Source organism: Manacus vitellinus, unplaced genomic scaffold, assembly GCF_001715985.3.
Source record: "Manacus vitellinus isolate BGI_N305 unplaced genomic scaffold, ASM171598v3 scaffold_5_pilon, whole genome shotgun sequence".
Taxonomy (NCBI): Eukaryota; Metazoa; Chordata; class Aves; order Passeriformes; family Pipridae; genus Manacus; species Manacus vitellinus.
Genome location: NW_021940682.1, coordinates 6768128 through 6792261, shown reverse-complemented (window position 1 = coordinate 6792261; position 24134 = coordinate 6768128). Strand labels below are relative to the sequence as shown.

Below are 24134 nucleotides of genomic sequence, written 5' to 3'. Positions count from 1 at the left end.
ATGGGCACTATGCTGCATCTTATTATTTCCCACCCAGGGATGCAGCCAGGGCGGGTGTTTGGCAGGAACTACCTTTTTCCAGCTGGTGGGAGATTGGCTGGGAGGAGTGCTGGAAAATCTCTCAATCACATGGTGGACCTCTTGCCTCTGCACAAAGCTGTTTGTAGCAGAGAGTGACCATGTAGGAGATTCGGACAGCCTCTAGCAAAGAGCCCTTCACTTACCCTTTTAATTGCATTTTAGGGTCAGGGACTAGCTACTACACAGATCTGCAGAGGGCAGAATGCTCCAGAAGAGAAAGGCTGCCTGCTCTGCAGGGCTTTGACTCACAGGGCCAGCCCCAATGGATGCAGGGAACACAGCTGGAGACTGTGTAGGGCTGAAACCTGGCACCTGTGAGCAGCACACATTGTCCTTAAGCCCTTCTCCAGTTTTGAGGTGGTGTCCTACAGCTACCAGCATGCTGGACTCCTCACTAGAATCCCTTGTTCTGCACTAGTATCCTTTGTTCTGCACATCCCCTCCAGTTGTTTGTTAGTGTTGGTTTATGCTCCATAAATCAACAGCCACCTGCGATTTGAACCCAGTGTCAGCAAGATCTGTGGGGTGAAAGCACAGCTGTGTGCTGGGGGATGCTCTGCAGAGTTTCACATGGAAAGGCAAGAAAAGCAAAGAAGTGGACAACAGTCAGTCTAAGCTCTCTAGAGACATCACCTCTGCTCAGGAGGAGGAAGGCGTGGGCACCGGCTGCTCCTCCCTGAGAGCCTGGACCAGGATGCTGCAGGATGAAGATGGTCACCTCACAACGCCCCGGTGACAGCTTGTTCAGCGCCTTGGTAAGCCAGGCCAGGAGGGACACAAGCAGGTTCCTCCGCCAGGTCCCCTCTTCAACAAGTGAAAGCCATCATGGAGCCAGGGACATGAAGCTGTGCCGGAGGAGCTCGAGGGACAATGTGGAGTGAGCAGCTACGGGACAGGGCGAGGCTTTCCTCCTAGGCTTTCCTCCTAGACGGTGGCATCTGAGATCCTCCCATTCAAGGACGTCTTTGGCTGGAGGCCGTTGTTCTGCACGTGCCCCTCTGCTTTGGGCTGTGTCATCTGCTGCAAACGCTGCCCAGGAATAAAGGGAGAAAGTGTCAGCCAGGGGCTGGGGGCGGCAGCAGTGGGACAGTCGGGGCATGGCAGCAGCTGAGGGTCGGGACCCCTCTCCCCAAGCCTCAGAGGTGACCCTAGTTACAGGGTGAGGGGGTGGCGCATGCAGCAGAAGTGGCTCCCGCAGCACCACTCATTGAATCCAAAAACCTCTGCAAGTCACCTTTGCTTTGGTGCCACACACAGCACAGCAGCTCCTCCTTTTATCTGAAATACAGGGATCATCCTGATAACACAGGCAAACTGTTACCAGACAAGACCAGCTGCAAGGAGGAACAAAAGAGAGCTGCACTGTCACAGGCTTCAGAGTAGACCCATTTTCCGCTACTGTTGATTACAAAGTCCAAATCTTCATCAGCGAAGCCCAGCCCAAAATAATTACAAAGCATTACTAAGTAACTACACCAGGCTAACAAGGTTATGATCTTTGCCTTTGATGTAGATGAGACCATCCACCTGAACAAACCTTTGCACAGCAGCAACTCCTGTCACCCCGAGCTGATCAAATGAAAAGTGCAGAGTCAAGTAATGTGAAGCAAAGAACCCGGGAAAATATGGAGGGGCAAGTCATTGCTGGAGGCGTGTGGACTGAGCATCAGGAGCGATGAAGAACAATGAATCACTTTTGCTGGTCAGGGAGAGACTGATGCTGTCCACTGCAGAAAAGAAGCAGGGGCAGATTGAGCCTGACCTTAACAGACATCACTAAGACAGGTAGAACCTCTTTTCAGCAAGAGAAACAAGCTCCTACTGAAGTAGCTGTTGCTGGGTGTAGTCCCTGAAATGTTCACTGAGTTGCTTCTACCATTCATGGTCTTTTTTTTTTGCCCTCTCACATTCATGCTCAGTAGAATCAAAATGACTTGTAATCTTCCCTGTCTGTCAAAACCACTTTATTCAGGATTGGCATCTAATTTCCCTCCAGCTCCAGCTCTATTACAAATTAATCCAGGATCTGGGCGTATAAGAGGCCAAAAATTCTCTCTGTCTCTCTGATACCAACAGACACATTCACAGATTAGCCTACTTTCTTCATGGTGCCATCTGCTGCTCACTCCTGGGTCTATGAACGATTGAGAGGGGTCTGGGTCTCATCATGTGTGTGGGCAATGTTAGAGGAAGAGCCAGACAGGGAGGGCACACATCAGCCACTCACACTGCTTACTGGTACTGCTGGTTTGCACAAGATGCAGAGGGGATGGGTGGAAACGTGCTCATGAGCTGCTCTCCATGCCCTGGGGCAACACGGGAGCCCCCAGCACTTTGGAAGTGCTGGTGTTGCCACTCTTGTTACGTCTATAATTAGCACAAGCCCTTTGTCAGAAGGAGTTGAGCTACTCCTGGGAGACCACAGGCCAGCCTGGGCTCACCCAGATGCTGGGATGTGCTTCCTCCGCCTGTAGTAAAACAGGACTGAGACTAGGCAAAGGGTTGAACTCATATCTGTACTTTTGGGCTTCCCTTCTCCCCTTTTCCAGCTCATATAATGTGGGAATAAGGAACCCTCTAAATGTCTGAGAAAGGAGCTACTGCTGGAATTGCTGCTGGCCTTCAACCCAAAATCTCCAAAGTGGCTTGACAACACCCTGGCTTGAGTCCTGCAGGAGTGCCAAGGTGGATCTCAACACCAATGACAAGTACCTAAACCCAGCTTCAGATGAGAGACCAGAACTGAAAGCAGATCTGAGACCCCAGACTCACTCAGTTCCCACATCAGAGCACACTGAAATGGAAGGCTGGAGGGAAGAAAACTCAAATCCACCTGCAACTTGACCTCAGAGGTAGAGAGCCTGAAGTTGACCTAAGCCCAGTAATTCCAGCCAAAACATTTCTGAGTTAAACATTGTTCGAAATACAGCATCCATGAAGTGAGCTCATGGGGTTTAGATGGCGTCTGCTTGCTATTGCAGCTGGGCTGGGAAAGCCATAAATGAGCACCCCTGGGGTGACTTCTTACATCTGTAGTTTGCAGCAGACAGCACCAAGCCAGTGACTTTTTGCACAGTGCTCTCAAGACTGAATGTCAACACCGTAAATAAAATCTTAACAGTAAGTACTAGGTATGACATACAGACTCATGATTCACTGCTACATAAAACCCTGCTCAAATTACTAAAGAAAACGTTTTAAACAAGACTAGTGGGTATTGTGGGTCCTGCATAAAAGTATTCCTTGCTTCTTAACCCCTCAGTCACTGAGTGCACTTTGCAAAGCAGATGGCAAACTACCACTGTGCTTGTCTTTGTTGGTAGCAGGTCCCAGCCCAAGACACTTCAAGAGCCACGCTTGGAGGATGCTGATCTCTCTGCTGAGAATTGCCAAGTAACCATGCTCATAGCCAGGGACCGTCAGGAACCTGGATTCCTCTGGGTTATGAAATCTCAAAGATTTCTTCCCAGTCTTTTCCTGGGCTCCAGTCACCTGCACCAAAGGGATATTCCAGGGGCGAGGGCTCCCTTTTTGTGATGGTGACAACACAAATCTCAGTGAGGAACAACGGACCAAAGTGTAGACTACCTGAAGGTCTGCCTACATGGTCAGTCACAGCCAGACACGCCTACCCTGAGCAGAGAGGAGTGGTAAAGCTGTTCATACCTGCCGGAGAGTCCCCTTTGAGGTGAAGAAAGAGTACAGCATATATCCTGGAATCAGAACCATGGAGGACAGAGCCATAAGCCAACCAAGGCCTTGTCCCCACGCAGGATAGACGTATTTTCCCAATGTCAGAGGGGTCATTTCCACCACACTGAAGAAGAACACACCCTGGGAAAAGAGCACCAGCGAATGCAGGTGAAGGCATGCAAAATCAGAGTCCATAAATTCTTTCCTTCATTATCCTCTTAGCTCCCAACAGTCTTAGAGCAACTGAACAACTCTTTAAACTAGTCTAGAGTCTTTCAGCCCATCAACTGGTAATCTGAAATAAATTCTTATCACATGTAAAAAGCTGGAACTGGAATACTCCTGATTTTCTTCTTCACTAGGCTACTTAGACAAGCAGTTCCCCCACACCGGTTCCTAAGCAAGTTAATAGCATCCTCACAGCTGGCCTCAGGAGTCTTCATCTTCCTGTCACTGGCCTTTTCCTGCCATTCCCTGCACTACTTCTGCTGGAAGGGCAAGAATCAGCAAAGGCCAAATTGCTCTACAGTCAATTATCCTGCATTTGCTGATAGCTTTTGCTCTGACAAGCCTGTCAGGGGCTGAAGCTGGAGCTGGAGTAGCTAAGAGCCTTCACCAGAACCAATAATAGCTTTTTAAAGCAGTAAATTATTTTGCTTATCTTCTGGCATCTCAGAAAGAAGAATGAAGAACTAATGGCCTCATTTAGATTAAAACAATCACCTAGAACTTTTCTTATGGGTGATTTCTAGCAGGTAGAGTGAAAGAGGCTCCTGTATCACTTTGCCCATCTCAAGTCTGCCTGGGACCACCTTGCACCAGCCCTATACTAGGTGGAGAATATAGTGTTTCCCCTACAGTCCATCCAAACTGAGGGGCCCTTCTTGACCCACACCTGCAGATAGGATGCCCCAGGTCTTACCAGGCAGACAAGAGGTGTGAAGAAGGCCCAGCAGATCTTCCACCAGATGCAAGGCTTGTAGCCAATCATTTCTTCAATGTTCCTGTAAAACCTGTTCACACCTACAAGAAGAAATGAGCATTGAAAAAAACATCCCATCTCAGCACGATGGTTAACACATCTTCTCATGACACAGCACAGGCCAGTCACAGCAAGAGGCATGAGAGACGCATTTTCTGGAGGGGATGGGGTACTGGGACACAAAAGCAAATTCCTGCTAACAGCTTCCATGTTCCTGGTGTCCCCTTGAAGGCCCAGAGTGAAGTACCCTAGGCATCTGTCAGTTTGTGCAGAGGTCTTTGTGATGGGCTGGAGAAGTGAGATGACAGCCTTCCACTCCTGATTTTCTGGGGTTATCAGTCTAAGCTATTTTCAGTTGCAAAATTGTCATTGGCTTCAGTGTGGGAGGCTTTTGAAATAACTCACCGTGCCCATGGAGGAAACAAAGGAACGAGGTGTTCTGTGCTTACCATAACACCAAGAAATTGAGATGGTCTCAAAGAAGACAAGAAAGAGAAGACACATGCCACTGGCTGAGTAGTAATCAAACAGCTTGAAGACATAAATGCCACCCTGAAGAGACAAAAACAGGGTTAAGGAGTTATAGATTTTGGTCGACAATATCAGTCAGCAGCTTCGATTGCTACTGTCTGTGTCTGTTGGCTTTAATGTTAATTTCCTTGGACAGTAGAGCCAGTGTTGCAATGTTTCTACTGGAGCCTGGTTCCCAGCAGCAAAACTGATGTGCTCTTGCAGACAATTAGCCAGTCTGTTCAGGCATAGCCAAGGGTGAGAAGAAAACCAGTAATTCACTAGGATCTCTTATATTTCTCTGCTTTAGATGGAGTCGCTGAATTTAGTCTGCTCTGCCCTTCCCAGGAGTTTTGCCTTGCCTCCTCATGAACCTTCAGTGGTCCACAAATGGTCTCTAGATCACTCAGCCCTCACTGTCCCTCATGTGAACCTTGGCTTCAGCCCCAGAAATTCAGGGCCCCAGCAGACTGGTTTTTTTTATGTTATCTTAACCCTTTGCAGCAAGCACTCCCCAGCTTGGGCTCTGTTGGCTTGAGCCCTTATTACAAATAGCAAAATACCAAGACAGACTGACAACAGGATAATGGTAAAAAATTATGGAGGCATCCTAAGTAACTTGAGATGTAGCAGTGATGAGCAAACCCTTTTATTCAACATTAGGAGAAATGTTGTCACTTCTTCCAAAGTTTTTGGTGTTGCTGTGCTGTGCCAAAGTGACTAGAAGGGTGTCATGAATGGAGGCATAAACACAGCTGTCTGTACCTGGGTGATGTTGGAGAATCCAATGAGATAAGAGATGAAACAGACCACTGCGATGAAGATCTTCTTCCTGGCTCTCAGGAGATGAGGGTACTCATCCACCAGGGCTGTAATGAACCCTTCCACCGTGCAGAACTAGAAAAGGTATACACCAAGGACATATACATAAGTAGCCTGACATCGCTCCCACCCACATTTAGCTTCAGTGCTGAGAACCTCATCGATTTAAGAACTCTCTGCAGACTTTCACTGAATAGAGACGGAGCTAAAAGCACTGAAGTTAAATACTTAAAAATAGCTGAGATAAATCCCTGTCTTTTGCTCCTGTGAAAAGCCTCTCCTTTCTTTCCACAAACTCTCTGGGGCCTCCCCTCCACTGCCCTGCTCCCCCACGCTGCCAGGCTCTGTGTCACAGCTGTGTGTCTGGGACACATGCTGGACCTCGCTTGCTCTTCCCTTCCCATGTGTGCTCTTCCCAGTCTACAGGAACACACAAGAGAACACTTGTGCTGTTCAGTGATCTAAAACACTTAATAAGGAGCTGCATTACCCACTGCCCAGTCTCATGTGCATGTGAATAACTACGACATCTCTGACTACCCAGTCCTTTTTCAAGCACACTACGTTAAATGCATGGGGCACATCAAAAGCCCATCCTCACAGCATATCATCTTTCTAGAGATGGAAACACCTGGATGGCTTGTGAAGCACTACACAAGGCACAGTATATGTTGTGTGCACCACAACACATTCCCTGTGAGTGTTACCTTCAAATCAATGCTCCTGCTAGTCCTGCCTTCTGGCATGAGGACAGTTTGACCATATATATGTGAAGTGCATCCTTTCCTCCTATTTCCTGATAAACTGTGAGATTCACTTTTATATCTCACTCCCAGAAACTACAGGTAACATACAGCTCTCAGACAGTACATTATGCCTCTAGCAGAAATCCTGGGAATTAACAAGAGTAGCAAATTCCTGGCTTCTCTGGTCACCCTGAGCAAATGTAAAAGCTCATGCAATGAAAGTGAAAAAGGTTTCATCGCTCTTGGGAGTCAGGGACCTCCCTGTCCCTGGGAAGAAAAGAACCCCTAGAGTGGAGGTGGAGGTATATGGACTAAAAAGAGCAGCAGAGGGCTAGAAAGATGTACAGAAGAAAAGCAGAGAGCCTGAGCTGTGCCTATAGCTGGGCAGGGATGTTGGAAGAGCTTTCACACTGCTGGCTGCTGGGGCTGGCTTCCACGTGGGCCAGAGCAAGGCAAAGGGCAATGTGTCTGCCCAGGGTTTTACATCCTCACGGAAAACCAGTATTCCCAAAGCATCAAAGTTCAATGGCTTCAGCTTGAATGTTTAATGAGCTAAGCCTTTTATGTTGGACACAAGTGCCATTAAAGCATCTTTTGCCATTCACGCATGGGTTAAGCTGCCTTTATACTCATAGACAGCGAGCTCTTCACCCCATCCCACCGAGCTTGTTGTCTGGAAGAGTCAGGACTGAGCTGGCACCACAGTGTGAAGAGATAGCATGACAAAAAAAAACACTGTCGAAAGCGATTCTTTCCATGTGGATGCATGGCCAGGTACTGCCAGAGCCATGGGCAGGGCCAGGGGACCCGAGATCAGAGAGAGAAATGGATTTGTAGGGGGGGCCAGAGGTGGTCAGGGGCAGAGGGTGGTGTCCACCAGAGAAGGAGTGAAGAAAATGATGTCTCAGATAACGGGATGGAGTAAAACTGACAGCCCTTTGGTGCAGGAAGAAGGATCACGTCAGGGAAAGCATAGAGGGAAATACAGGGAGGTGGGTGATGAGAAACAGGGTTACAAAGTGAGTTGAAATCTCTTTGTCTCCTATCAAAATCAAGCTGCTGTGTAATGGACAAGGTGGTGAAACAAATGGTAGTATACTGCTTTTTCTAGCCATAAAACAGGCAATGATCTTCATATCATTTACTGAAAACTGCCTCTCACCAGCCTCAGGTTTCAGAAGGGATGCAGCCTGGAGGAGGCTCACATTTCCAGCCCTGTGGACTGTGGTTCCCTAGCTGGCCTGAGATCCACTTCTCCAGGCCTACATACCAAACCTTAGCTCCTCACACGAGATAAGTAAGCATTTCTTCTGAGTGAAAGTATGCTGCTTTCAGGATTGGTGAGGATCTGGGCATTGGGGTGCCTTCTGTCCTTGCCACTACAGTATGCTTTCCAAAAAACTCTGCTTTTCCCACCAACTTCCTCCAGACACAATTTTTAGCATATATTCTGTTCTTCCTCATGCCTCACCTCATGATATTGTCTCTTTCCTAAGCATTGTATTGCCATTAACTTAGCTCTTTTGCTTTTTTTCCCCTTCAAGGCTTAATCATCACACAAGGATAATGGGTTTGATAACCTGGATTTGGGAGTCAATATAGGTGGCACCTCAGTCTGTAGGAGAGTCCCTCTCCCACCCTCTCCCAGTGTCAAGGGCTTGCTGTTCCCTCCTTGACCACACAGAGCACCCTGACTGGGACCCATGGATGTGTGGGGAGTTTGACCACAGATGTGCAGCCAGAGATCCACGAGCGGTCTCACTGCCAGCAGCTGGAAATCCTCATGAATAACCCGCGAGAGGAGGCCTCACATGGGACAGACACAGGCTTGCAGTCACAAGGCCTGCAAGCTCCCCTGAGGAATGAATGCCTGACCTGGAAACTGGTAGGTTAAAAGAAAGCATTAGCATATTACGCAAGAGGGTCTAGACGCAAGAGGAGTAAAGCCCGGATGGATGAGAGCAGAGTGAACATTAAGGCACACGAGTGGCAAGTGGGGGCACAGGAGGGAGGTGCATGTCCATCCATGTAGGTCACTCATCCCATTCAAGGACCTGCAGATGAGATGAGCACCCTGACAGAAAGAGGCAGGTGTGACTCGCCGGACCTACTCCCATTGTCACTAAAGGGCTGGAGCTTGTTGCTGCATCACTAACACAGATCTCAGCCCGACCTCCCGTCACTAGCTGGGCTTCCAAGCGTCTCTGCCGTGCCTACAGAGCCTACAGAGACAAGGGGCAGCCTCAGCCCAGCAGCCCTGGGGGTACAGGGTGCAAGAAATGCCCTATGGCCCCGCTATGCCTCACAGACTGGGCTGCTGACCCAAATGAAAAATGCCTGCTCCCCATCTGCAAATACCACAAAGGATATGAAATCAGCACGTAGCAAAACCACCTTTTTTTTTCCCCTTTTCTTGTTTTTTTAGATGAATGCTTCAAAATGCACGTGGAATTGCAGGCATTGTTGCAGCCTGTGTTACTTGTTTTATATGCACAAGCTGCCATGCCTTTGCTGGTGTGTTTGAATGAATCAGAGCTCCAGCATGCAGACAGAAAGCTATTTCACATGTATTTAGCTGTGCTTTTTAAGAGCTTGTTTTCCTTTTGATGCTTCGTTTCTGCCCAGCCTTCTCCTTCAGGCAATGATAGCCCCCCACAGACTGCCCTCCAGGACTGGCTGTCAGAAGGGACATGGAGAATTTCAAGTGGTATTTCAGAAGTAAATGCAGCAAATAAATTCCACAGAATGCTTAGAGGGCTTATTGTCATGCCTTGAACTATTTACCGGCTCTGAGTGAATAATCCACGGACATAATTTTTTTTTCTGTAAATGTAGCTTTTTTCAGAATATTTAGTTCTTATTTGCATTTCTTTTTTGCTAAATAATGACTGTAGTAATGCAGACATGAGCTTTATAATGTGTTTATGAGAGTGTGCCATCATTGAAAACCAGATTTGGTTGATTAGATTTTCCTGGAAACCAGGTGTGACATTTCAGGAATAGGTCTGAGTCTGATTGTGAACTAGGCTTGGATTTGTGAACGCTACCTGTAATCCAGGAGAGCATCCATTTTGTACTGGTGGTTTGTGCTGCAAGGGAAGAGCACGTGGGCATAAGGGAGGATGGGACAGGCCAAGTGCAGGCTTTTGCAGGAGCCTTTGATTTTGATGCACTGAATAGAGAGGCACGCTGCAGTTCACTGCTTCACTGGGTAGCTACTTTTAAGCTGAATTATCAGAAAAAAGTATCACCACTTGTAAAAACACAGAGATAATGGTGGTTTTTTGTTTGTTTTGTGAGGGCTCTGAGGGGGCAGGGTAGAGGCCTTTAGCTACATCCAGCTGCTTCCCCCACAAGCAAGACTCACCTGATGGCAAAGCTACCCAGGTATCCGGGCACCAGCCTTTCCCAAGGCATGATTCCTTCTTTCTGCCAGAATCTATTCCTGCTCACCTACAAACCAGGGAGCTGCAGCTCTGCTCAGGATCACTTTTGTCATCAACACCGATGCCAAAACAGTGCACCAAACCACTGTCCTCACACTCGGAGGGAGCCCCAGTTGAAACCCTGCATCGCTGCTTTCCTCAGCAGAACCTGTTGATGCTCCACCAGAGCACTGGGCCTGGCTGGACACCAGTACCTTGTGCAAAGATGCTGGCTCTGGCTCCTGGGAGTAGGGAACATGGAGACCTTCTACCCTAAGCTGTGAAGAAAAGCTGAAGTAATGACATTCTCTCGCCTCACAGGAAATGCAGTTTGGTCAAGGCGACAGAAAATTCCAAGCATCCAAGCTTCTCACAGAACACTAAGAGAGCTGAGATGACCACAAACTACCGTCATGCAGGCATGAAATGAAATAGTTCATACTGATTTCCCTTATTTCATGTACCTACATTGGGAGTGGGGGGAGTCATGTCCTACAAGAACAAAGCAGTTATTACTTGAAAGAAATCTTTTTTCCCTTTTCCTGTGATGCAAAGTATTTTGGCAGGACTGGTTTCCCACTAGCTCTGCTTAGAGCCTGTGAGGCTCAGCTGCCAGGGTGACCCAGCAAGGTGGGGATGGGCTGTGTGCACTCAGCAGCACTGGTACTTGGCCACAGGGTCAAAAATTGGTGTGAACGGAGAAAAGCTTGCCAAAGATCCTCTCCTTCTACAGGGAAGTGGTGAATATCTTATAGGGCTGACTGGTTCTGCTGGGCTGCTGGAAACTGGTCATTGCTCTTATTTTTAATGGGCAGCAGGACAAGGACTGGTGCATTGGGAAGTTGTCAGATCCCATCACGCTTCCAAGTATATGCCTACATGAGGGAAGAGCACAAAGGTGATGTCCACACAGGAGGTTTTGTTTCATGAAGCTGCATTTCAACTCTAAGAGTTAAAAAACCACCCTGCTCAGCACTGTCCAGAGGTGTAGGAGGGGACACCACCATCATACCTGAAGATATTTTTGTATCTTACCCCACCTCGTGCCCGGGTTGTCTCACCTGACTATCCAGACCCAACATCATCAGCATGGAGAAGAAGAGGACTGACCAGAGAGGTGACAGGGGCAGCTGTGTGACAACCTGTGGGTAGGCAAGGAAAGCCAGTCCGGGGCCTGTGGTAATGAAAAGAGGGGTGAGAGCAAGTTTATAAAGCATTTGATGGGAAGTCTGAGCTAAGGGCCACGGTTGAACTGAGAGACAACAATCCCAGCCAAGACTTGTGGGTATTTGATATAGGAGCTAGGAACACCTGAGCTTTTGTCTGTGACACACCGACCCAGTGGAGTGCACAGGGGTAGGACGGGGAGGCAGGAATGACTGGAAAAACAAGTCCTGCAAGCAAGAAGGTCATCAAATTATTACAACCAAATGAAGCTGGAGCATTTGCTACAAAAATGAGAGCTGCTTATAACTTTCCCAGTGCCTTTTTTTTTCCCACCACAAAATGCTGTTTCTTGAGATAAAAGCTTTCTCTGGGAAGACAGCAATTTCAAAATATGTCTTTGCGCAAAAAGACACAGTCCCATCTTGGTTAAAAAATTATTCTGAGATCAATTTCAAGATTGCACATGAAAAAGGGACTCCAAATTTTCATCATGCCTGCTGAAAACATAGGCAGTATCTATTCTCTACAGGAAGGTTTCAGACAGCGAATGGCCTAAATATTTCCTTACAGCAAAATCACATGAAAGTTCAGCACTAAAAGGAGAAGAACACTAAAAGCAGACAGAGATGCCCCTTGCAGCCAGAGTGTGACCAACATCAGCCACAGGTGCCTTAGACATATCTTGGTGGGAGGGTGCTCAAAGAGCACCTGGGTCCCAGTCTGGAAAGGCCTGGGAGCATCCCATGCTCACAGAAAAATTGCTCTCACAGGTTGCTGTTGCATTTGAACTGGGTTTCTGCTTACCTGAGGAGGCCAGCTCTGAGACTGACTTCTTCGTGATGTGTGACATGAAGCCAATGATGGAGAAAATAACAAATCCAGCAAATACACTTGTAGTGGAGTTTATACAACAGACAATAATGGAGTCTCTGGAAGAGAGAAAGAAGGAAAAGAAACCACCTGCAGGTCCCTACCAAGAGGCCAAGAGCGGAGAGTGGGGTAAATAAAAGACCAAGCCCTGCTGAGAGCAGGTCCATGCCCTGGAGAGGTAGCACAGGTGAGATATGAAATGTCCTGCAGGCAGGAGAGCCCCTCTGTAGAGATCACAGTGTGTTCCCTGAGCTGCATGTTGGCAGTAAGGGGACAGTGGAGGTCAGACACCCCAGACTCACCACGACCCCCTACCTCACCCTGAGCACTCCTCACCATGCAGGAGGCTGGGAAAGAAAAAACTGACCTGTAGACATTGTTGTGGAAAGTGTTGTAGCTCCCCAGAGCAATCAGGGACCCCAGCCCCAGGCCATAAGAGAAGAAGATCTGTGTGGCTGCATCCATCCAGACCTGTGGAGAAAGAACCAGGAGAGGGAGGGACTCCATGCTGCAGGTGCATCTCCTGCAGCAGCTCAGTGCAGCTTTGTCTTAGCCTGTGAGGGTCGTGACTGTTTGAACGAGGAACTATTGCAGGATTTTTTTAAATACTTAAAATATACGAGGGAAGTGCCTTTGGAAGACTAATGCAGAGACAACTGGGAGACAGGAGCTTTTGTCACTAGGCCACAAACCTCAGAGTCGGAGAGCTTTCTGAAGTCAGGCGTGAGGTAGAAGAGGATCCCCTCCTTGGCTCCCGGCAGAGTGACTCCACGGAATAAGAGGATGAAAAGCATGAAGTAGGGATAGGTGGCCGAGAAATACACAACCTGAAAAAGACCCCATGGTAGAGAAACCCTCAGCCCACCAGTGCCCAGGAGCTTTCCTGCCCACGGTGTCATTGCACGTGGCATGTCCCCTTGTGAGGGGGACAGGCTCCCCAAGCACAGCCACTTTCAGCAGAATTTCCTTGCATTTGCTGTCTCCCATTCCCATGCTAGTAATGTTTCTGTCTGTCTGAGGTTTCTCCCTACCAATGATATCCAAGGACACACTAATCACAAAAGTAGCATGCTGAAGTCTGGATGAAATGCCCAAAGACAAGGGAATTGCATGAGGATAAATTTAGTCCACAGAAGTAATCCCTTTAACTCATCACATCCTTATTTTGCAGAGGTAAAGCCAATGTTTCTCTAGACCTATGCATCAAGCAACAAGAGTTGTCTTGATTTCCACTGCTTTCTTCTCAGCACTATTTCAGGGATCACAAGTACATGACATCCCTCATCACAGGGCCCATACCAGGAATCACCAGAGCTTTGCTGTGGCTGTGTGGCTAAAACCTGTTTGGAAGCCACTGGGGAAGTTAACAGCTTAGGTGACCTACCCCTGAAGCGCTTATTTCTGATCTCTCCTCTAGATTATTCCTTTCATAATATTGTCCTGCTGCACCACGCTGTGCTCTAAATAACATATCCCAGTGTCTCAGCATCACGTTTTCACTAAACTAAGCAATTACCTTTCTGCTGTGCTAGCCTGAAATGCTACACAGTGAATAACAACATGCTTCTCATCTGAAGGTCTCCCACCAATATTGAAAGGGCAGCAGCAGGGAAATTTTAAAATGAGATGGTGAGGGTTTTTTTCCACCAAAACATTTTAAGAGACCGTGATTTTTCAAAAGGGGGAGACGAGAAGAGGCTTTACTCTCTCAAAAGGCTGTCCCAAGGTGGGAAATATAAGTAACCTCTGAAAACATCTTCACAAGCCTCTTCCCCAAAGGACTGAGTGCTCAGACCCGTGACTTTACAGGGAAGAGCTGTTCTCTACACTTAGAATGAAAATTACCATAAACACAGCAGCAATTTTTACAACCATGAAAGGTAAAATGTCAGGAATCTAATAGCATCTACTGTGATTCTGCCTCAAAACACCATAACCTTAGTTATAGGCACTTAAATAAAATTGAGTCTGGAGGACATTTCGACAGCCGAGACCTGAGTGCCGCAATGAGAGGCAGCAGTGAAACACCCGGCCCTCACACCGTACCTTGCCTGTCCACTCCACACCCTTCCAGATGGAGAAGTAGACCAGCAGCCAGGCCAGGGCCAGTGTGCCGGCCAGGGGCCAGCGGACAGAGCCGGGCTCCCCCAGGCCCCCCGACATCTGGTGCATGTTCCTCCTAGGGACGGGAGACTTTGTGTTAGAGGGAAGTCCAACCCTTGGGGGCAGAGGGATTGGAGATCCCGGGGGGGCTACAGGGTGAAGGGCCAGGTGCAGACAAGCATGAGAACCCACAAAACCCTAAAGAGACCTGAGGTTCATCGTGATGGGATAAAGGGAGGAGAAGAGAGGTGGAGAGGCTGTTATCCTCTCTGTTCATCAGACCTGAGGTTGCACAGTGCACCCCATGCCCACCACGGCCAATGGCTGGCTGTAACGCCCTCCTGCCAAAGTTATCCAAGGACAGTGCCAACAGGCACCAGCCACAATCCTGGTGGGCAGGTATGACTGTGGTGAGGGGGGAGAAACCTGGTGTAGGCAGGCTGTGGACGTACTCCCAGAACTCAGTGACGGCGCTGGTGAGGTTGGTGGTGTCATTCAGGGAGTAGTTGGAGAAGCAGCGGTCGGTGTTCCAGGCATTCCCGCAGTTCTGCCATGGCAGGTCCTGCACCGGAATAAGGACAGCAGGGTTATCATTAATGTTGTATCTCCCAAGGGCAGCATTGAGAAGTGAAATTTGGCTTATTTTAAACTGAAACCCCATTATTTTTTTTGTAAAGAGGATGAGCAGCACCATCAGATGGGCACGCCGTTGTAGCCAAAAGCATAAAACCATTTTCTAAAATATGGTAATTTGTGACAAGGATTTTCCAGGAAACAATATCACAGCTTGATTAGGACAGTGCTGTAGCTCTAATAAAATGTTAGCAATTCCCCAGATAGAAAGCCATTTCCAATTAACTGTTGGTAATTAATAGCTACAAATTAAAATGGCTACCGAGGGACATTGTGTTTATAACCATTACAGCTTTTGGTTAGCTTCACTCAACAAGTGGTTGGAATTTAGTGCACAAAGAATAAACAGTTTCTTACCTCTCAATTATACTAAGCTCCGATGCTTAAAAAGCAACATGGCCCTGAGAATGGGGGCTAACAGGTTGTCTATGAGACTAGTGGACTAATGTAACGCAAGCATAGGAGTAAATTTAAAGCATAATAGCTGTTTCATGCTGTCTCCTGCCCCAATTATAAGCAGCACAAAGGGATTCCTGGGCAGTGATTACGCTGTAGGTAGTAGCAGTGTGACGGCAGCACACCACTACAGATTTAATGCGATCAGCTCTGGCACTGTGAGTGCTGGAGCTGCAGTGCCAGGGGCCCTGTGAGTGAGCAGGGCAGCTCACCCGTGCCACGTAGTGCTGGGGCCGAGGCAGCCCAAGAAAAGCAACTCAGATATGTCTCAATGTGTAACAGTCTCTTTTCCCAAGCGCAGTGCACGTAGAGAAATGCAGAACAGCTATTCTGTGAAACGAGGTGATTTCCCTCTGCAGATAAGACCTCGGGCTCCAGCTCGACAAAGTTCTAAGAAGATGTTTGTATCCATCACTATTCATCCACAAACACCGACCTCTTTAGAAATATTATCTGCGTTTTAAGTGTTTTGTGGCATCAGTGCCTTTAAGTGCTGCCTTCACTGCTCCATCTGAATCAGTTCGTTCCAGGAGACACCACCTTCTAACGTGCTGGCTTGGCAGAAGGGTGGCTGTTGTAGGGGAGTGGGGGACATTCGGTGGCCACCCAGGCTGCTCCACCCACATGGTGATTTCACTGAAAAATGCTAACTGCACTGAAGTAAAGGCAAAGGCTCAAGAAGTGCCGTGCAGCAGCCCTTCAAACAAGTGCTTTGCACATCAGAGGAGCTGCACAGCTCTTACAAGGAGGGGCAGGCTGGGGGGCAGTTTGTTGCTGCTCCATTTCCTCTGAATTTCAGAGGACAGAAACTGCAGAAGGCTCCTATTATATATGAAGCTTGGCTCCTATTATAGTTCAAAATACTCCTGGTCAAATTTAGGAGGGACAGGGGACCGACATCAGCCTAGGTTTTTTATTTGTACCTTGGCTCCTTTCGGGAATTTAGAGTTATCTCTGGTAAAAGAAAACATCTGGAGCCAAATACCTGGACCTGTCTGCGTACATATGAGCACTGTCAGCAGCTGGGTCTGTGACACCCGAATGTACCAAAGCCTCATCTTGCCCAGGGATGGGTAGACCTTTGTTCATTTGGGAATCCTCTGAGGGTGCATCTATTCATCCACAACCTACAATTTTGTTCTAGATCCAGGACCCCACAGTGGTACGTGGTTTTGGGGGTAGAAGCACAGTGGGGAATGCCAAACGGAATAATTTAGCAAAAGTCTTGATAGATATTTGAAATTTTGCTGAAACAAAAAGTAAAACTGGATGTACAGCATCATAACAGCATTTCATGGTTGTATCTAAATTATTTTAAAAGGATCCCATTTGAACCATGCAGTTGTTGTCTTAAAGGGTGCAGGTTGCTCAGAGAGTTATGTTAAGGAAACTCTTCCCAGTTTCTGGGCTGAAATTAATCATTCATCTACCAAGAAGTTGATACCAAGAAGTGATTCTAACCTTGTATGGTAGAAGACCCTGCTATGGGAGAGGAACCCACTATAAACCATAATGTCGAAGCACATGCTAAGGGAACATCACAAGCAGATGTCTAAATGATTTCTCAATTATTTTCCCAGCAGAAAAAAATTCTCCAGATTTCATTTATCAAGAAAAGAGTGAATAAGAACTAATTAAGGTCAGGACTAAGTCCTGGGAAAGACCCTGTTGTAACAAAACCAGTTATGGAAATGTGTAGCTCTTAGATTTGAGCAGCTCTAGAAATACAACAGAGACACAGGGTGAGTTTTAAAGAATGATGTGAGCGGGGAACAGTACTCAGAGAGGTGATGGGACTGTCCTCTCCAGAGGACCATCCTCTTAAGAGGCAACATCAGTACCCATCAACACTACAAAACTGCCCCCAGGGCTAATGAACCTCTTCAGGAAGGGTCCAGCAGGATGCTGACAAGGGCTCTTTGCACAGACTGCAAGCAGCTAGTGCCTGTTTTGTAGCATAAACCACTTAGCCCCCACAAAGCAGGAGTGAGGACCCAGAACACAGCCAATGCTGTGCTGCAGATACGCCTGTGACTCACCGCAGTGAAAGAGTTGAAGAGATAGTAGAGAGCCCAGGCAATGATGACAATGTAATAGATGTTCAGCCAGAAGGAGAGAACCATAGCTGCCAGTCCCACTCCTGCAAAAGAAGGCAGAGAGCAGCATCAGTCCAGGTCTCCAATATCCAAGTGAGTTCACAGGCACCACAACAAGTTTTTTGGCAGAACCAGAGAAAGTGAATCAGCTCATCAGCACAGGGTGTGCTACAGTTGCACTGTGAGGGGGTCAGCAAGGGAGGCTCATTCCCTCTCGTCTCTCACCCGCCCATTTGCACAGGGAGAACAGTGCTACCTTTCAGTCTGCTGTGGGTTCTTTAGGGACAGAGCCCCATGAAAACAGGATCTGGTCACTTCTCTGGCAGAATTGCACTTTCCCACATTCAAGGTATTTCTAAATCACCACTGGTTTCTAGAATACAGTGACTCCAGGCACGGCAACAGGTTCATGCCCCCTCTTTACAGCTTTCCCATGCAATTAAGGTAAGCCTACATAGGGAGGCTTGGAGCAACAAAGGGTCTTTTGCAACCAGAGCCATTCCATCACAGCCCATACTGCTCTCACCACACAGTCTTGTGTGGTGGCAAGGCACTTTATGCCTTGTCACCACACAAGACTGCTCAAACAGAGCATAGTGATGTTAATAACTGCAGACATCAGAGCCAAGGACAGCTGGATAATGACAGAGGGGAAAAAAACACTCCCCTCACCTGTCACCCCATCCCAGACCCAAGGGATTTGCTGATTTGCTCCTCAAACCTTTAATGGAATCTGTAGTTACATGCCATTGGTTTCACAAACACACAGTACCTTTAAACATGGGTGCCAACCTCCAGACTCCCAGTCCACCAACAGAGGTATACTGGCCCAGAGCAGTCTCCAGAAGGAAGAGAGGAATCCCAGCAAACACCAGTGTCAGGAAATAGGGGATGAGGAAGGCCCCTGAAAGAAGAAGCAGTGTTATCAGACAGCTCTCTCTTTTACCATGAAGCAAATACCTCCAGCTGCGGCTTCTTGCTCCACAGCACCCACGTGAAGAGGAGAAGCCTTGCTGGGAGATGACAGTTTCCATCTGGAGTTGGTGTGTTCCATGAGCCTCCCACTGAGATCACCACTGCTTTACCCTTATCTGTTCCTATCACAATGGGTATTTATGTACCCTGTGTATATATACACTGGCATCACAGACAATGCCAGTCTCACTTTGTTGTTAGCTATTCGGCAATGCTAAACTCAATTTGACAACAAACCCAAAACTTGGACACTGACATTGGTAACTTGTTCTTGTTGATGCTTTCTGTCTTACCTGCAGCAGCTTCCAGTTCTTCAGCTCGAAGGAAAAGTGCACAGGAATATCTAGCATTGGCCACTGCTCTCTTTTTTTATAGCTATTTCAGTCTTTTAAGAAAACTGTGACAAAGACTGAATTTTCTCTTATAACAGTGCTATATACCTAGCTATCCATGTTTTAGATTTTACCCTTAAAATTCCTGGTAAAAATATTACTCTTCTCTATGGCCCTGTGGAAATCACTATAAACAAGGTATTGCAGCCATTCACTAGAGATATTACTGGCACCGAGTTATAAGAAGAGGGAATAGAATAGGAGAGCCTTGCTGTGTGATTTGAAGGCTGTACATGTTCAGGTCATCCTGACATTTAGGACTTGGGACAAAGCTCATTTTCCACCTTTCTCATGCATGTGCTGGAGCACGCCATCATCCCTGAGGAGGACAAACTCTGGCTGAGGACAGAGTGGGGACACTCAGTTTGCTCAGAAGCAGCTGGCCATGTTTGGGACAGCGCTGGTTTCTGCATTAGCCGAAGGGCTGAGCTGTCAGTATGAGTCTTCTTCTCCAGATAATAGTGGGAAAGCAAACACGGAGCCAGAGAGCAAAGCCACTCCGGAGAGCTGCGGCCCAGCTTGCACCTGGCAGAGTCAGGCTCCAGCAGCTGCTCTCTGAGGGTAGGGACGCAGTGAGGCACAGCCAGGGACGCTGGCTCAGGGGACACCCAGCTGGGGACGCCTGCCTGCCAAGCAGGGAGCTGAGCCCAGCTGGGAGAGGCAGGTGCCAGCACCCGGCATGGGAATCCGTGGGAGATAGCATGCAAGAGGAGCTGGCAGTGGGTGGTGGGGAGGAAACACTCTCTGGGCCAGCAGCTCGATGACCGTGAGCCTGAATCACAAGCTGGCGTGGAAGCACAGGCTCTCAGCTTCACCAGCAGCCTGGCAAGGAGGAGAGAGCAGCTTTGAGCAGCACTGCACACTCAGCATCCTCCCTTGTGTTCTTGCTGGCCACCACGGGCTGCAAGGTCCACTCCCCTTAGGAGCCCTGCAGGAGGACAGGGATGCCGCCACCCTGCCACTGTGGAGTTTGGAGGCTGAGCTTATCAGCAGTGCAAGTGCCTTCCTCGCTCCTGTGCAAGCAACTAATGAAATTTGGCCACAGCCCTGACAATCCTGCATTTTTGATCCGCAGCAGGCCAGGAAGGTTTGTAGATGAAAGATTTTATGAGACTATTGAGAACAAAAACAACAAATGAACTTATGGACACAGGTCTTTTGTCCTGGCCTAACAAAAATCCTCGAGAATATTGGAAAATCTGCAATCCAGGGCACTGGTAACAGCCCCAGGTGCTGTACAGCCAGAGTGGAAATCAGTTCTGAAATCTGTACTTACAGTCTGCAGGCCTCTGCCTAAATCCTTGGCACAGAGAGAAAGCAATGGTCTTTAATCTCTGGCCCTGGATGAGTTGCCAAAAGGTCTGGTTCAGATCCTGAGCCTATTACAAATAGTCGTGTTTGACCTTGTGAGAATCCCAGCTTGTCTCTGAAGTCCATGGAGTTAAAGGAGTGATGGTGCTGGTCCTGCCCTGCCTGCTCAGAGCACTGATTCTTGGAGGCACGGAAGGATCATATAGCACCTGGCACCCACTGAGCAGCCCCAAATCTGCCTGCAGTCTCCAGCTCCTAATGACATAAAGCAAGGAATAACAATTAAGCCTTAAACAAGGAACACTGCCCACGAATCAAAAGTTGAGCATTACAGGCTGTTAAATGCCGTTAGTTCGAGCCTCAGTGTGCAAAAGAGGAATGCATGATGCTTATTTAAAGAATTGCTTTTCTCTCAAGTTATTCAAGCTCAGGATCTCACAGACAATTTTCAGCTGCATTTAGAGTGAATTTAGAGTCCGGTAAAACCCTGCTGAGATCAGAAGGAATGCATGAGGTTAGAAATCGGTGCAGAGGCTGGAGCGTTAGTCACATCTGGGCACATCCAGCTGTGTGCAGAGCCAGCAGGGAGCCCAGCCATCAGTTTGGGCGAAGCCTGCCCCCGCAGCGGACGGGCCGTGCGCTGGGCTGCCGTGCCCCGGGCTCCCTGCAGCGAGCAAACCAGCCGTGAGCCGATGCAACGTGACAGCGGTAAGTGAGACGACAATATTTCCATTCAGTTCAATTTGCCTGTGCGTAATGGAAGCAGCCCACACGACCGCGCTCTGAGCAGCGCACATGCAGGACGCTAAAATTAGAGTCCCACCCACAGTCTGCTCTGCTCCGGAGGCGCCTCCGTCGGGGCAGAGCCAAGGCGGTGCCCACCCGATTGCGAATCAGATGCCGTGAGACCCTGCCTCGCATCGGCTCCCGGTGACGCTTTCGTGCGTCAGCTCTCCCGCCTGTCTCCAGCATCGCAGCCTCCACTTGCCGCTCATTACTGCCGGCTGTGGGAACAGTCGTGCCTGCGAACAGCCAGACCTGCTAGGGGTGAGAGGAGTGAGGGATCCGGAGCGCCGCGGACGGCACGAAGCGGCAGGCGAGGCAGGGTGTTCGGGAGGGGGCAGGCACCGATCCCTGCCTTTCATCGGTCTGGCGTTCCTGCTCACAGCCGGCTGGTCCCTCTGCATGCCTGGAGCTGCCAGGGCACAGATCACCCTGCGTGCCACTGCTCATGCTAATAATAGTGCTCCACACCTCCACAGCATCCTCTGTCCTAGGTTCTCAGCTGATTTTATAAATAGGGCTGATTTTAGCTTCACAACACCCTTCATCTAATTATAGGTATTGTCACCCCCACCTTTATGTGTGAGGAAACAGCCATGGGCATCACAGATCCAGTGTGAGATTTGAGATGACACAGCAGCCACAGGGCAGACACTGGCTGGCGCTGGGACTTAGCCACGGGGCTAATGCTGTGTGAGGAGGGCTGGCAGTCAGGTGCTGGAGTGTGGCTAGATAAAGGTGACAAATCCACACCGTGGCTCTGGCATTGGTGGCACAGGTTCCCCTAGGAAGGCCTGGCTGATTCCCATAAACCTCACTCAGCTCAGCTGCATATTTATGCCTCTGCACAAAACCCAAAGAAGATGTGGATATTCCATCCCTAGAAGTGTTCATGGCCAGGTTGGATGTGTCTTTGAGCAACCTGGTCTAGGTAGAGGTGTCCCTGCCCTTGGCAGGTAGGTGGGAACTATATCATCTTTAAGGTCCCTTCCAACCTATGATTCTATGATCTTTAGGATCCGTTCCAACTCGAACCATCCTATGATTCTATGCTTCTATGAAAACAACATACTCCATTAAAATCTTCTTGTCAAAATTGATAAATGTCTGATCTCCTGCTGGAACTCACTCCACATGCTTCAGAGAAAGAGCCAAGATACCCTTAAATGCTGTGGAGTTACATGGACAGACTGCTTTAGGGAGCTAGACCCTTCTCCTCTTTTCCAGGGTTGGAGGAGAAGAGCATCCTACACTACCTGTGACATGGACACCAGAAGTGGATTTGAGTCATGAGAATCAAAGGCAAAAGGAAAATAAAAACGATGTGGAGAAGCAGCATGAGAAACCCTCAGAGCAGCATGAATGAATGTGGCACCAAGGACAGCGACTCTGGGCAGGGAAGAGCTAAGAGGGAAGCAAAGAGCCATGTGGGAAGAGCAGCAGGTGATACTAAAATTATATATACAGCCTTAAAGGGGAGGAAAAGGGGTTTGGACTTGTCTGGGAAGTCTGAGAAATGGTTCAAGGAGGTGAGCAGCTCTTCAAGGTGCGGGAGGAAGGTTATTTTGGTAACAGGCACAAACGATAGGACAACTGGGCATGGAGTGAGGAGAAGAAAGAGCCTCTGTTCTACTAACACCAGCCCATACTATCCTCCCAAAAAGCATCTCCCTGGCAAGGCTGAAGAAATAGCATTATTTTAGAGGGGAGCTGAGGCACAGAAGTTTATTTTCTGTCTTGATCCAAGACATGCAGAAAGTCTGTAAATGGGCAGGGAGCTGATGTGCCAGATCTCTTGATTTCTAGCCCAGCAGTGTTTCCCCATCTGCTTGCCTTTCTCTAGCCTTCCAGTGGTTTGGCAAAGCCTCAGTAGATGATGGTAAGGAAAGGATGTAGTGGTGCAATAATAAAGAGAATAAAAAGTAGCTAGTGTTAGCTGTCTGCAGAAGAGGGCACTGCTACCAGCTACATCCCACTGTAAGTGGGATCTGCATCCTTTGCCAGCTGCCTTCTTGTCTTATGGCCTCTGTTTTCCAGGCCTTAGGATGGAGATGATAACTGTGACCCTTCTCACAGAACTCTAGTAAGTGAAAGCTCATTTCCTTCCAAAGATGATGACACATCATCGTGTGTAGATGTACATAAGTACTCTTGTTTGTATATATGTCTACACAGCCCTGCTATGATCCATGCAAAGCTTCTAATCAGAACTCCTTAGACATGTGATCCAAACTCACATGAAAAACTGTTATCCCTTGAGAATACACTAGGTTGAGGAGAACCTCACCATTAGCAGGTTTCCCTGGGAGCGCCCCAGCATCCAGCTGGGTGCCTATGTGCATAGTCCTCCTTGTAAATAAATGAGGACAGTCTTTTCTGTAGCCCTGCAAATCTGGATTGCAAAAGCTTGACAGAACTCAAACTTCTTGTTTAATTTCTTTGTACGGCTTCTTCCCAGCTTGCACTTGCTAGTTAAGGCCACAGATCTTAGAACTAGTTTCCTGACAAGTTAATAACTCACATCATGAGGGAGAGCTCTCAGCTGGAGGATCAACCCAGACACACCAAACCAAAGCCTGTTCAGGGACAAGGCTGCTCAGGGATGGATGCAGGCACAGTGTGTTTCTCTTACCTCCTCCATTCTTGCCGCAGAGATAAGGGAAGCGCCAGACGTTGCCCAGACCGATAGCGTAGCCCACACAGGACAGCAAGAAGTCAAATTTCCCCTTCCAGGAACCTCTGTCTGGGAGCTCCTTCTTCTTCTTCTTGGTGCTCACAACCTCAGGGGTGACGGGCTCTGGTTCCTCCAGGGCTGCCTGCTTCACCTCAGAGGGAGAGTTCAGCTCCACAGAGGGGTTGTCCATCTTGCCCATGGTGACTCAGGTGTGTGGCCACTCTTGCTGAGGGGCCGGAGGAGCAGTAAGGGCAGCTTCTGCCTTGGGCGAGCACGGATGAAATGGGAAGCACTGGGCAAAGCTCCTGATGAGAAAGGAGAGAAAGAATCCTGTGTCAGTGTAGTGGACTTAGGGGAGGGTCTTGCTGGGTCTGAGGCGGACTCACTGGGTAGACTGGTGCACATCAGTGCAGCC

General features: G+C 48.5%; 1 protein-coding gene across 1 annotated transcript; it reads right to left on the bottom strand.

The window, feature by feature from the left end:
* Positions 1-1005: 1005 nt before the first annotated feature.
* On the bottom strand, positions 1006-23918 carry LOC103754822 (sodium- and chloride-dependent GABA transporter 1). The gene is made up of 14 exons (XM_029963447.1): positions 23678-23918; positions 18357-18488; positions 17528-17628; positions 14852-14961; positions 14343-14475; positions 12989-13123; positions 12664-12767; positions 12231-12355; positions 11321-11433; positions 6032-6163; positions 5206-5308; positions 4697-4797; positions 3748-3915; positions 1006-1110 (listed from the first exon to the last, which is right to left on the bottom strand). The coding sequence occupies exons 1-14, from the start codon at positions 23916-23918 to the stop codon at positions 1006-1008; spliced, it is 1803 nt and encodes a 600-aa protein (XP_029819307.1).
* Between the last annotated feature and the right edge of the window lie 216 nt (positions 23919-24134).